The 13,860-nt window shown below is 41.3% G+C and overlaps 1 protein-coding gene across 5 annotated transcripts in view; it reads right to left on the bottom strand.

Moving 5' to 3' along the window:
* Positions 1-853: 853 nt before the first annotated feature.
* Dennd2c (DENN domain containing 2C) overlaps positions 854-13,860 on the bottom strand; it is a 98,736-nt gene continuing 85,729 nt past the window's right edge. For all 5 annotated transcript variants that reach the window (XM_004641679.2, XM_023701728.1, XM_023701725.1 and 2 more), the window contains 5 exons: positions 13,178-13,219; positions 10,383-10,488; positions 4,028-4,264; positions 3,575-3,661; positions 854-1,790 (listed from right to left, as the gene is read on the bottom strand). In XM_004641679.2, coding sequence (XP_004641736.1) covers positions 1,759-1,790; positions 3,575-3,661; positions 4,028-4,264; positions 10,383-10,488; positions 13,178-13,219 — 504 coding nt within the window. In that variant the 3' untranslated portion in view covers positions 854-1,758. The remainder of the gene's footprint in view (positions 1,791-3,574; positions 3,662-4,027; positions 4,265-10,382; positions 10,489-13,177; positions 13,220-13,860) is intronic.

Below are 13,860 nucleotides of genomic sequence, written 5' to 3'. Positions count from 1 at the left end.
AAAAAAAAAAAAAAAAAAGAAAGAAAGTCACTACTGCTGCTGTAAACATTAAAGATCTGGGTGATAAAGTAGTATACGCCCAGGAAGTGTTCATGTTCTGAGTCAAATGTAAAGCAGAACGAAGGTCCAACAACTTTAAGAGAATCTCCCAGTGGGCTGAGCATGCTGGTGGAGCATGGTTACGGTGTACAGCTGTAACCCTAGCATTCTGGGAGGCTGAAGCAGGAGGATGGAGTTGGAGCCCTGGCTGCACAATTTAGTGAGACCCTACCTCAAAATAAAAAAAGTGCTGGGGATGTTGCTCAGTGTGAAGGCCCTGGGTTCACTCTTTAGTACTGTCAAAATAAAATAAAATAAATCTCAGGCCAGGAATGTAACTGAGTGATGCAGTATTTGTCATCTGCAAATCCTTGGATTCTATTCCCATCACACTGGAAAGGGGGGGGGGGGAAAAGCTTCTTCTAGATGCTTATCATTGACCGTCCCTCATCCTCAGAGCTGAGGTGGCTATGGTACACTTAATAAAAGGCCCTGAAAACACTACAATCCAACAGATTTCTTATTTTCATCTTTCAGACTAAAGTTTTTGTGTGCATAAAATAAAAGTCTTTGCTTCACATCTATCTGAACTATATAACTGGCTAAGTTACTTAGTCTCTTTGGTCAGAGTTTCTTCTTCAGTAAACTGATGCAAATATGAGAGGTGACTCAAGGCTTGAATAAGATGATATGTATGTCTACATACTCCACAGCACATGGCAAATGGTGGACATAAGAGTAGTTCCCATGTCCTTAAAAGGACTGTTTTTTTTTTTTTTTTTTTTTTTTTTTTTTTTTTTTTTTTTTTTTTTGAGACAGGGTCTTACTGTGCAGTTCAAGATGGCCTTGAACTTTTGACAATCCCTTTGTGCTGGGGCTACCAGTATGCACCACTCTACCTGGCTGAAAGGATATTTTTGAATTAACTACTATATGCAAACAGTGATGCTGACACGTGAGGGACAAGCCACTCGGGTGCCATGCACTGGAAGAGCCTCAACATGTCTACTTCTATAAATGTCCAATAGCAAGGTCTTCCACATAGCAGAGATTCTCCTTGGTATTAGATCAAACAAGTGTAAGTGATGAATATATTTCTGCTGTAATTCATGGTTTTACTAACATTTTTATTTTATTTTGAGACAAGGTCTTGCTCTGTTGCCCAGGCTGGACTCAAAATTCATGATCTTTCCGGCTCAGCCTCTCGAGTAGCTCAAACCGCAGGAATGGGCTGCAGCACCCTGCTGTTAGCCCAGGGGCTTGAAGCTGCCACGGTATTTCAGGGGGGAGAACTGTGTGTGTAAGGCTAGTCACTGCCATTTCAATTGTGCCTCCCCAGTACCCTAACCCCAGCCTTTCTTTCATTTGACTCATCTTTAAGCTTTTTATTTTTAAAAATATTTAATAACAGCCTTTCCCCGGGGAGACAAGGGCCTTCACAGACTAAGCGCATAACAGAGTAAGCCCAAGAACCCAGTGGAAAGGCCACGGTAAAAAAGAGCTGGAGGCAGCGGGGAGCACCAGCTGCAGCTCGCACCGAGCTCTCCGGCGACTGGGCGGCGGCGGCGGCGGCAGCAGCAGCGTCTTCCTCTGAGAACTGGACCTGCTCCTTAACCTTGTAGAAGTTTGAGGATTTTGAAGAATACTTCACAGGCATCCTGACCCTTAGGAAAACATTTTCTTTGGCACTTTTGTTCTATTTAAGATGGAGACAAAGATTCACTTCTTCTGCAGAAATTTCATTTTATTTCCTAAAAGAAGAAACAGGTAGCGTGAGCTCTACTTTTGTCAACTGAGTATTATCTGAGGCTGTAGATTAACAAGCTCGCCACTGAGAACAGCCCAAGAGTTGAACTACCATCTCCGGTCCCCTGCAGGCCCACGTGTCCGAGCTCTGGTCTCTAGCCGGGCTTTATGAGCGATCTGGAACCTGTACGAGGTGCAGCCTACTGAAGTCTGGCCATGGCGACGGGCTGCGCCCTTGCCAGGAATACTGGGCCCCTGCACCTTCCTGTTCTGCCTTGAAGTAAGTGGCTTCCTCTGCCACACTGTCCTGCCATGAGGTACTGCCTTGCGATAGGTTCAAAGGCAATGCGGGCCAAATGACCATGGAACAAAACCTCTAAAATTATGAGCCAGGGGCCCAGGATATAGCACAAGCGCCCGTCTAGCAAGTGCAAGGGCCTGAGTTCAATCCCTGGTACCAAAAAGTAAAATAAAACTATGAGCTAAGGGAAACTTTGCATCTCTCTTTTTTTATGCTACGAGGGTTTGAGCTCATGACCTTTACACTGAACTATATAACCCGCCTATTTGTGTTTTGAAGCAGAGTTCTGGTAATTTTCCTAGGCTGGGCTCTAACTTACAAACCCCTTGTCCCTGATTTGATTGCTAGGTCAAACCACTAATTGGATTGGCACTGCCCTAATCTCGGTAGACTAGATACAATATACATGACAGAAAAGACTTGTGTCCCCCTTACCTGGCATGCTTTTGTGGTCTTCTGCCACCATGAACTGTTCTCTCCTCTGTAATACCCCTCTCCCAAGCCACCCTGCCTTGGAGTCAGCCACTTATGGGCCGAGACCTCCACAAATTGTGAGCTTCCCCCTTAAACTTCGAGTGTGGTGTATTCTGTCTCAGCAAAAGAGAAAAGTAACTAAAAGATAGCTATTATGAGGAAAGTCACTAGAGCCAGTCATGGAAAAACTTTTAAACTGCCAGTAGATTATTATTAGAGCTAAGAACCACTGATCTAATCTAAACCTGAGATAGAAAGATGAAATAACAGCTGAAAGCAAGGTTTGTCCATTGTTTCTCAGCCAATTAAGGACAGGACTTAAGTAGGGGCATATATTTTCAAGACAAGTATGAAGACCACAGGATATAGGTTCCCTATTTTGCACCAGGCACACTGCTGTTCTCCTCTACCACACTGAAGAACCACACTGAAAGGAACTGCAAGGTTAAAGACTTGCAAAACATCTTTTGTCTCAGAGGCCCTATAAACCAGCTGTTTTTAATCTGGAGTTCATCAGTAGGCTTGGGAGGTGTCCACAAACACCCTAAAAATACAAAATTTGTGTGTCATAAGTGTCTTTTTCTGGGAAGAGGGTTTTTATAAAATTCTGCAAGAGGTAGAATCTAGAACAGATTAATAACCATGACATGGAAATATACCAACAAAGGGATAATTCAGAGTTTTTTTTTTTTTTGCAGAACTGGGGATTGAACTCAGGCCCTATGCGCTTGCCAGGGAAACGCTTATTCTACTGAGCCTTCTCCCCAGCCCCAATTCAGAGCTCTTAATCTGAGGGAAGCACTCAGAATATGCTGATGGGCGATCTTAACCTCTGAGTCTTTTTCCTCTAAAACACGCTGAAACCAGGGTCATGATTTCAGGTCAGCTTACTTGAGGTTACAGTGCTGTCTGATTACACAGCCTTTGCTATAAGTTTGTTCCTGGAAAAGCTTTTTTTTTTTTGAAAAGCTTTTTTTAGCCACATTTAACCAATGGGATAACAAAACAACTCACCAAGACTCCGCAAAATTCTGTTCACCCCACTAGGCTCAGACTCAGGAATTGTTTCCAAATACTGGAGAGCCCGAACCTCAAACAAACCTAGGAAGAAAACTCATGTTGGTGAAACTGTTGTACACACAGGCTGGAACTTGATTATAACATTCTATTCTCATTACCAGTGCGTTATTTCTTTTCTTTCTTTCTTTCTTTTTTTTTTTTGGCAGAACCAGGGATTGAACTCAGGCCCTTGCACTTGCCAGGGAAGCGCTTATTCCACTGAGCCATCTCCCTGGCCCCCAAGTGCATTATTTCTATGGTTAAACATCACTGCAAAGTAAGTAATTCCCACAATAAACTTAGATTTTTCAGCCCTTGTAGATTTATAGCTTTTTTATTGTTTATGTTACATTTAAACCTTTCAAGCACTCATAAATAAGGAGGAGGAACTCTATCACAGGCACTGACCTTTAACTCCACTTTTGCGAAGCTCTCGGTCCTGGATGAATCCTGCGAACATCTGTGTCTCCATGAAGAGATCCAGGAAGTGGCGCACACTGCGGGAAGTGTGGGACTTACGGAACGGCTCTCTTTGGAATACGCGCTCCCCACGCTCAGTGACAGTCATGTTCAGAGAATAATGTCCCACCAGCTCCACAAAAAACCTCACAAATGCTTCAGATACCAGAGAATTGAGTGTAACATCTGTTGGCAAAATCAAAGAAATAAATAGAAAAATTCTCTAGGTTTTGCACATCTGGAGACACTGGGTCCAGTTATAGAAGTCAGACCTAAGAAATACATAGATTAAAGGACTCAAAATAAACCAGGAATGCTCATTCTTAGATTTTCTTTTTTCTTGTTTTTGTTATCTATTTAGTACAGGGTCTACAGGATCTCACTATGTAGATTGGACTCACAGTGATCCTTCTGTTTTCAGCCTCCCAAGCACTGGGATTACAGGTGCGTGCCACCACACCCAGTCTCAATCTCCCTCTCAGCGAGCCCCCGGGGCAGGGCAGGAATGGCAGGCCAGGGATTGAACCCCTGGCCCCTGTCTGCCTAAGCAGGCATTTTTTATCTGTTGAACCATCTGTCTGGCCCTTCATTCTTAGGTTTTCTACATTATTCCTGACCCAAAAAAAGAAATAGCTTAATATCCTGGCCTTCGTTTTCTCCCCACACATACTCTTATTTGATCTTTCTTTTTTTTTTTTTTTTTTGGTGGAACCAGGGATTGAACTCAGGCCCTTGATCTTGCCAGGCATGCGCTTATTCTACTGAGCCATCTCCCCGACCCCTCTTATTTAAGGGCCAGCTTAGGTATCTGTGAGTTCACCATACCTGCTCTCGCCAAGGCCACTAGGGAGAGCCTTTCAAAGTCCATCTGCTTCTCTACCTTGACCCTGCTCCACTCAGTGCTGTGCTTGTGCTCAGCACCTCACTCGTCTTAGCTCCATCCATTTATACTCACCTGATGTCCTGGCTCCTAGCCTGCCTTCACTTATGACCAAACACTTCCTTTTATCTTGCCGCTTCATCTTCTTTTTTTCTTCTTCATCTTCTTGAGCTTGGTCTTTAGACTACTTTTCTTCAACATTCCATAAAGAGCTAACTGGCCCGAGACAGAGCAGTCACGCTGGTTGTTACCGATCTTAGATGGCCAGCTCTGATATTTCACCTTCCACACTTTTAGGCCCTGCCTGACTGATCATGATTTGGCTGTCCCATTCACACATAAATGCTATTTGTCTAAAAGTCACCATATCAGGTTCTTTTGAACCACTGTGAATCAAATAAAATGCATCTTCTAAAAAACCACATCTAAAATCAAAATTACTTCGTCAATTGTCCCAATAAAGAGTTTTACAGAAAAAAAATTAGATGGCGCAGTATTTTTTTGCAGTACCGGGGACTGAACTTGGGAACTTATGCTTGCCAAGCAGGCACTTATACCATTGAGCTATCTCCCCGGTCCCAGAAAAAAAAAGCCATTATATTTTTATACTGTTCAGGTTTGGATCTGGATTGTCCTCCTAACAGTTGGCCCCCAATACAGCAGTGCTCACAGGCAGGGCTTTTGAAAGGAGATGAGATCCCAAAGGCTCTAGCTGTATCCATGGATTAATGTGCTGGCACTGTGATGGGAACTTAAGAGGGTGGGACCTAGTTGGAGTTGGTAATGGTGCATGTCCTTGAGGACTCTAGCCTGGCCCTGCCCCTTCCTCTTGTCTGTCTCTCTCTCTCTCTGTCTCACACATACACCTCTGCGTCCACCTCCTCTCTCCTCTCCCTTTTTCCTTCCCTCCCTCTCCTACCCCTTCTCCCTTGCTCTCTGCTTCTGGGCCGCCATGAGATAAGCTTTGCTTCACCACAACCTTCTGCCACCGTAGGCTAAAAAATAATGGAGTAAGCTAACCATAGACAGATATTTCTGAAACCATAAACCAAAAAAAAAAAAAAAAAAAAAGATTTCTTCCTGTAATTTATCTCAGGTATTTTCCAACAGTAACTGACAGAAAGCCAAGACACCCACAAAAATCAGTTTTCCTAGTAATTTTTGAACCCCACATTAATCATGATTATTATATAAAATACAAATTTACCAAGTACCTAAAACATACCAGGCACTACATCCAGTGAGCTTATAGACATGATTTACAAGCTTATGAGGCAGGTATTAGCACTCCCCTTTCACAGGGGAGGCAACAGGCTTCAAATGGTCAAAAGCGCTGTTTAGCTCATCCTACGCAGTGAATGCGCATGCTGGAGCCCAAGGCAGGCGACTGTTAACACCTCACTACACACCACGTACTACAGTCTATTGCTTCCCAGGTCCCAGGCTAAAATGCCAACTTCAGGTTCAACTCAAGGCTCCCATTTTCTTCCATGTCCAAATATTATTTTCCCCTTCCCCATGCTTCTGGATCTTGTCAGAGTTCCGCCACAACAGGTGTAAAATAGGGTATCCCTCACGTTGCTACTCTTGGGCTGTCCATATCCGTGTTGGGGAGGCTGATTTCTAGACCTCCTACTGATTACAGTTGGATTATAATCTAGGCTTATGTCATACATGACAGACTTCTCCGCGCCTTCTGCAGCTCAGAATGCACAGCCCATCACTGCATTTATCTCCAGCATGTTTCTGGCCCTTCCAATTGCTGCAGCAGTTTCTTAGAAGTTATATTTTTCTCTTACTTCTAAATTTAATTTCCTTTGAAAACTGTCACAGAACATGTTAGCACACATCTATAATCCCAGCACTCATGAGGCTGAGGCAGAAAGATAACTAAAAGTTCGAGGCCAGTCTGAGCGTACAAAGTGAGTTCAAGGCCAGCCTGCACTGCACAGTGAAACCCAGCTTCAAAAAGACAAAAAAAAAAGCAAAGAACACTGTGTGCTTCTTTTCAATTGTTTGTTTTTATTTTAATGCATGTACTTTACATAATCTTTTACACGTTTGAGTATGCTGGTGAAATAAACAAAAAAGCTTAGAAACAGGAATCTCAGAAGCTCCCTGTTACTCTCCTACTGTCCACTAGGGGGTGATCGTCATTTGGAATTTCGTAGTTGGTATTTTCCCGTTTTAGAGTAAAAAGTTCACTACACATGTATCCAACACTAAAACACAGTGTTGTTTGTCTATGTCTTTTGAACATTATGTAAAACTTCATATTCAACTTATTGTTTGGGCCGGCCAAATAGCTCAGCAGATTAAAGTGCCTGCAAGCAGGCCCAGGGACTGGGGGTTCAATCCCCGGGCCTGCCATGTGGGCTTTGCCCCTGGGGCGCGCTGAGACGGCAATTGAGACTGGGCATGATGGCGCGCACCTGTAAGCCCAGCTCTTGGGAGGCTGTAAACAGGCGGATCACTAGGAGTCCGATCTAGTAGTGAGACCCTGAAAACCCTGTAGACCCTTCCCTAATGTTTACAAAATAACTGGATTAGGGTTGGCCAGACAGCCTAGCTGACTAAAGTGCCTGCTTAGGCAGGTGCAGGGACTGGGGCTCTCCAGGGTGAGTTGGGATGGCAACTGAGACTGGGCGTGGTGGCATGCGCCTGTACTCCCAGCACTTGGGAGGCTGAAAACAGAAGGATCACGACCCGTCTGATCTGTGTAGTGAGACCCTGTACTAAATATAGAAAAGGAAAAGAAAAAAAAAGTAACTGGATTAATTTATTCATTTTCATCACTACTTGAGACTGGCAAACTGAAATTTGTGCCAATATGGTAGGTATAAAAATGCATTTTATGAGGGTTGTGGTTTTTTTTTTTGGCAGAACCAGGGATTGAACTCAGGCCCTTGCGCTTGCCAGGGAAGCGCTTATTCTAGAGAGCCTTCCCCCTGGCCTCCAGAGTATAATTTGGTAGAGTGTTTACTTTGGCAGAAAATGATGAAAACACGCATGCCATTAAGAAGCAGAGGGATAAGCTAACAAAGGATGGGACGTACAGCCCTCCACCTCACCACTTGGGCAAGGAGGAGCCCTGACGCTGAGCAGGGCTGCTCAGTGGCTGGAGGCTGACCTTCATGCTTTTTTTTCCACTGCAATAACTATTTACTGAAAAATAATTATGTCAAATGTATAAAAATAAAGGAATATTATGTCAAAAAAATAATAATACACAGCAAGACTTTGTCAGATTTGTTGAGAGTATCCTCATCTACTTCGTAGTTTTTTTTTTTTTTATTCCTTTTCCATGATGTCCCTTGATGAAAATAAAGTTTAAAGATTTAACATAGGCTTGAAAGGCTGAGACAGGACAATTTTGAGTTCAAGGCTAGTCTTGCCTACTCATGAATTTAAGGCTGGCTTGAGCTATATAGTAAGATCCTGTCTCACAAAAACAAACAAGATTTAACAGTCAAATTAATCAATCCTTTTCTTTACAGGCTGTGTTCTTGGGCTGTATTTTTAGGAGCTGTCATTGTTTTAAATACATTAAATATTATTCTGTTTTTTAAAAAATATCAATGCTTTGATTTTAACAAAGTTAAATTCACTAGAATTAATTTTAGGTATGGTGTGATGTATAGATCTTACCAACTTCTGTTCCAAGGGAAGGCCGACTACCTGCTGTCACTTACTGCATGACCCACCTTCCCCAGGAGATGCACCGCTAACGCAGATGATGCTGAGGCCCGACACCTGTGCACCCTCCATTCCCTCCACTGCTCCATTTGTTTCTGCACCAAAGCTGAATGCTAGTCTAGTCTTAATTAGAATGCTGGTCTTAATTACTATGACTTTCTCACAAGTCTTGATGTACAGCAGTACCAGCACTTCAGCTTGTTCATTTTCAAGGATGTCTTAGCTATTCTTAGCTAAGAATGGCTGTGTTTCTACCTAAAACTTAGAATGTGCTGAATGGCATTCCAACTCTGGATTGACTTGGTTTTATTTTGTTCTTTTGGAGACAAGAGTCTCTCCATGGAGCTCAGGCTGGTCTTGAGCTTACTATGTAGCCCAAGCTTGCCTCGAACTCAAGCTAATCTGCCTGCCTTAGCCTCCCTAGTAGTGGGATTACAGGTGTGTGCCACCATGCCGGCCCTCCAATTCTCTCCTGAATACTCTCCAATCTCAGGTTTTTCTTACCATTCCACCAAATCTGCTATGATCAGGGCCTACCAACCCTTTATATTGTCAAATTTTACTGATCAATTTTCAGTCCTTGTCTTACTTGACCCTTCTGCAATCTTTGGCATGACTGTTTACTGTGTCTTTCAGGGAATATTTTCTGCATTCCACTTTGTGATATTGTACCCTATTTTTTTTTTTTTAATGTCTCTTCCCTATACTCCTCTTTTTACATTCTCCTCCTCCACCCTTTCCTGGTTTTTCTCTAGCTGCTTGTTAGTCTTCTCTGGTAAATACTTCCCTTTTCCCCAACCTCCAAATGTTGGAAATCTAACCATCTCATGCCCAAGCAAGCCAGAACTCAATCCTTAAGCCTTTGTCAATTCCTATCTGGACTGTCCTACCAGGGTCTCACAACTTTAAAATGCAATTTCTTGAGTATCATTAGCCTAAATCCTCCCTGTGAACCTGAAATGCACATATGTAAATGCCTACTTAACATCTCCACTTGGATGTCTCCAAAATACTGGATGTCCAATTAGTGTATCTCAAACTTAAAAGCCAAAATGAAACTTTTTATCACTCCCCTACACCTGCTCCTTCTTAACTATTTCCTGTCAGTAAAGAGCCTTAGTTTTCTTATCTGTGGTGATTAAATAATACCTGCTTCAAAAGATATCACAAAGATGAAATAAAATACATGTTAAAGGTTTAGCATACTGCCTGCCACAGAGTATGAACCCAATAAATATTATTGGCCCATTTACTCAAATGCTTAGTTAGCTGGCAAATGCTGCTTAACATGCAAGAGACAAAGGAAAAAATGAAGTCACTATTTCCACGGAACTTACACTCTCCAGCACATCAGATGGTGCTGCAAGCCATGGGAAAAATGAAGCGAGGAGAGGAGGTTAGCATGTGCTGGAGCATGGGTGCGATTTTACACAGCACACTCAGGAGGAGCTCAGAGGGAAATGACAGGTGAGCATGGGCCAATAAGAAGAAGGGCTCAGAGTCAGGTGACTATCTGGAGGAACAGCATTCTATAGATGCAACGCTAAAGCCCTGAAACGGAAGACAGCCTGACATACTAAAGATCAGCCTGGAGACCAGATTACCCCGGTAAGGTTTACAGGACCCAGGAAATACAATACCACTTTGATATATCCGTAAGTAGAGTGATAGGCATCAAGTAAGTATTTACTGTCTTCAACTTAAATCCTTGGACCACTTGTCCCATACCTTGTGAAAAATTTTGTTCCTGAGACAAGATTTCATTTCGTTCTTCTAAAATCTGCATCAAGGCTGCTTGAAGTTTAGGTGGTAGAATTTCATTCTCATCAGACACCTTGAAGAAAAAACATGACATTTTGTGTGAACTCCAAGGAAGAAAGGCCCCATATGGAGTACAATCCATGATTATATATAAATATATATAATACATATACTCATAGAAATTCATATTTATATATAAATTAAAATTAAAAAAACAACTAATATGCTTTATAAAAATTTCTGGCATTTTTATATTAGACATCTCTCATGTCTTTCTGTATCTTCTAGATCATCCTCAAAAACAACCATTTCAAAAGTGATAAGCTAGCTTATTTTGAAAAGAAAAAAAAAATGGGAAAATTCCCAGAAGGAGGACAGCTGGATTGAACAGGATTTCCAGTCCTAGTTTTCTAAGAAGTCTCCACACTGATTTCCATAATGGTTTATTCTTTCTGGGATGAGATGGTATCTCAGTGTTGTTTTAATTTGCATTTCATGGATGGCTAGTGATGTGGAACATTTTTTCTTTTTCTTTTACAGTACTGGGGATTGAACTCAGAACCCTGCACTTGCTAGGCAGGTGCTTATTCTACTGAGCTATATCCCTAGCCCCATTTTTTCATGTATTTATTAGCTTCTAGTATTTCTTCCTCTGAGAAGTGTGTGTTCATCTCAGATGCCCATTTCTAGACTGGGTCTTTAAATTTGGGAGCTCTAATATTTTTTAGTTCGTCACAAATTCTAGAGAGAAGACCTTTGTCTGAGTGCTTATTAGTTAAGATTTTTTTTTTCCCAGATTTGTGGGTTGTCTTTTCACTCTGTTGGTAATTTCTTTTGATGTGCAGAAACTTCTCAACAAGAGGAGGTCCCAGTTGTTAATTCTTCCAAGTATTACCTGTGCAATTTGATTTTTGTTCGTGGACTGTTTGCCTACCCCTATGTCTTCACGATTTCCTCCTACTTTCTCTTCCAGAAGATTTAGTGTTTCTGTTTTAATGTTTAGATCTTTAATCTATTAACCATCTAGTGGAAAAGTATAATCACAAGGTATAAAAAGTAAAGCCATATTAAAATGCTGAGCTATAAAAGGCTCAAGTCAACAACTTCTGACATTGCCAGTTCTGCTGATACTATTACGGACTATTGGACTATATTGGGTTATTTTGCTGAATTTAAGCACCTACAATATTGAATGGCAATGGAACAGCTATCTCTGACAAAATAAAACAAAAAAGGGGGATATAAATGATCATTTTGTAGTGATATACATACATATATCTGTGGATATATATATATATATATCTGTATATACAAAATTTAGGATATATACAGCTACTTTTTCTTAATTCAATGAGAAGATTTGTACTAATAGTGTTTAGATAAGATATCATGTCTGCATTTTGTACTCTGAATAACTGCTTTGAAGACAATATGCCATGTATTAATTGTTGTAACTGTCCTACTAACCTGTTTTGAAACTGTCTCATTGCTATTTCTTTCTCATTAAAATTAATAAAAAAAGAAACAGAAAAAAAATATGTCTTGAGAAACAAACTTTTTCTTTCCTTTTTCCTCTCTCCATCTCTCCCTTTCTCCCTCTCCCTCTTTCACATTTCATTGTTTGTGACAAGGTCTTGCAATGTAGTCCAGTGTGGCATAAACTTCCTGCGCCATCTAGGCTGAATTTGAACCCACAATCCTCCTGCCTTAACCTCCCACCCGCTAGGATTATAGGCATAAGCCACTAATTTAGATTTCTTATTCTTTTTATACTGTATTTCTGTGCTTACAAATATGTATACAGTTTACAACCCAAGAATGCTCTGAGAAGGATTTACTAACTTATACTTTCTACTTCAATACTCAGGAGAAATAATGGCTTCTTTTTTTTTTTTAATGGCTTCTTTTTTGTTCCTACCCTATCTTATTCAAATTTCTATTACTGTATACCACTTCTACAACTTTATTTGTATGTCCCCAGCCATTTGGTTTACAAGACACTCAAGCCCTATAAGAGTGCTCAAGTTGTGCCTTATTAATCTTTAGATTCTGACTGGCTAAGAGAATATTTTTCCAAGTAATCAGTAGGAATGTTTTTCTCTCTCCCCCCACCCCCTTTTTGGTGGTACTAGGGATTAAACCCGAGTGCTCTACAATTAATCTATATTTTCAGTCCAATAAATGGTTTTCTTTCTTTTTTTTTTGGTACAGGGAGACAGGGTCTCACTATGCAGTCCTGGCTGCTCTTAAACTCACTATGTAGCTCACGCAGGCCATGAACTCCCAGCAACTCTCCTGCCTCAGCCTCCCAAGAGCTGGGATTACAGGTATGCACCACCACAATCAACTAATTTTTTAAAGGAATAAATGGTTTGTTTGGCTCATGGTTTCAGTCCACAGTGCTGGCCTGAAAGCAAGGGCATCATGGTAGGCATGGTGGGTGGGGAGCAGTTAATGGCTTTTAGACTGAACTAAACTGGAGGCTTTTATGTTAACCCATCTGGAGTCAAAGGGATGATTACTTATTTGAGCATGACATGTGTTGTTTCCTCTTCCTTCTTTGGAACAGACAGCTATAAACCTAAGCCAAATTTTTCAGGTCAATCTTGTCTGATTGGCCACAGTATCAATTCAAGTATGGGTAGGAACTAAAATTCTTACCTGAGTCATCTACGCTAAGTACTTTCACATATTTTCTGTTCAAGTATCTATAGAGAAATATAAATCCCGCACATTATGTAATTACTTCCTTTGTTACTCACCTCCTGTAAGAACTTGTCAGCACAGAGATCAACTATCAGCACCTATGGAAGACAGGAACCAGGCAGGTTCAACTAGAGACATTCACAGACAAGTACATCAGGCACCGCCAGATCAAAAGGAGTGTTCTGAGTCTTTCAGGCAACGGGAACAGTTTCAAACAAAATTAACTCAAAGTTGTAGCTCATTTAAAAGTTAACTCAGCAACATAACAAATACATTGCAAAAGAAAACTAACAGTGGCATGCACAAAAAGAAAACAATGGTATGTACATCTGTAGAGTGAAAGACACCTAAAAGGTTGCTGCAGCAGAGTAGCAGTGGAGGAACAATCTTTTCAATAGGTGGCACTGTCATAGGTGGCTAACAATAAATAAATGACCTCTAACTCACATCTCACACATACAAAAATAAAGTACTTGGTGAATTCAGAACCAAAAGCTAGCGGTAAAACAATAGAGAAGATATATTAAAAACCTTAAAGAACACCAGCAATAAAGGAAAAGACTGCCAGGTGTGGTGGTACATGCCTGTAATCCCAGCATGCAGGAGGCTGGGGTAGTAGGAGCACCAAGAGTTGAAGGCCAGCCAAGGCTACAAGTTAACTTCAAGGCCAGCCTGAACTTCACAGGGAAATTCTGTCTTGAAAAAAAGTGAGAGAGAAAGAAAGAGAGAGAGAGAGAGA

This window comes from Octodon degus, unplaced genomic scaffold (assembly GCF_000260255.1).
Source record: "Octodon degus isolate 3935 unplaced genomic scaffold, OctDeg1.0 scaffold00140, whole genome shotgun sequence".
Taxonomy (NCBI): domain Eukaryota; kingdom Metazoa; phylum Chordata; class Mammalia; order Rodentia; family Octodontidae; genus Octodon; species Octodon degus.
The sequence above is the reverse complement of the archived record's forward strand: the minus strand, read 5'-3'. Positions and strand labels throughout refer to the sequence as shown.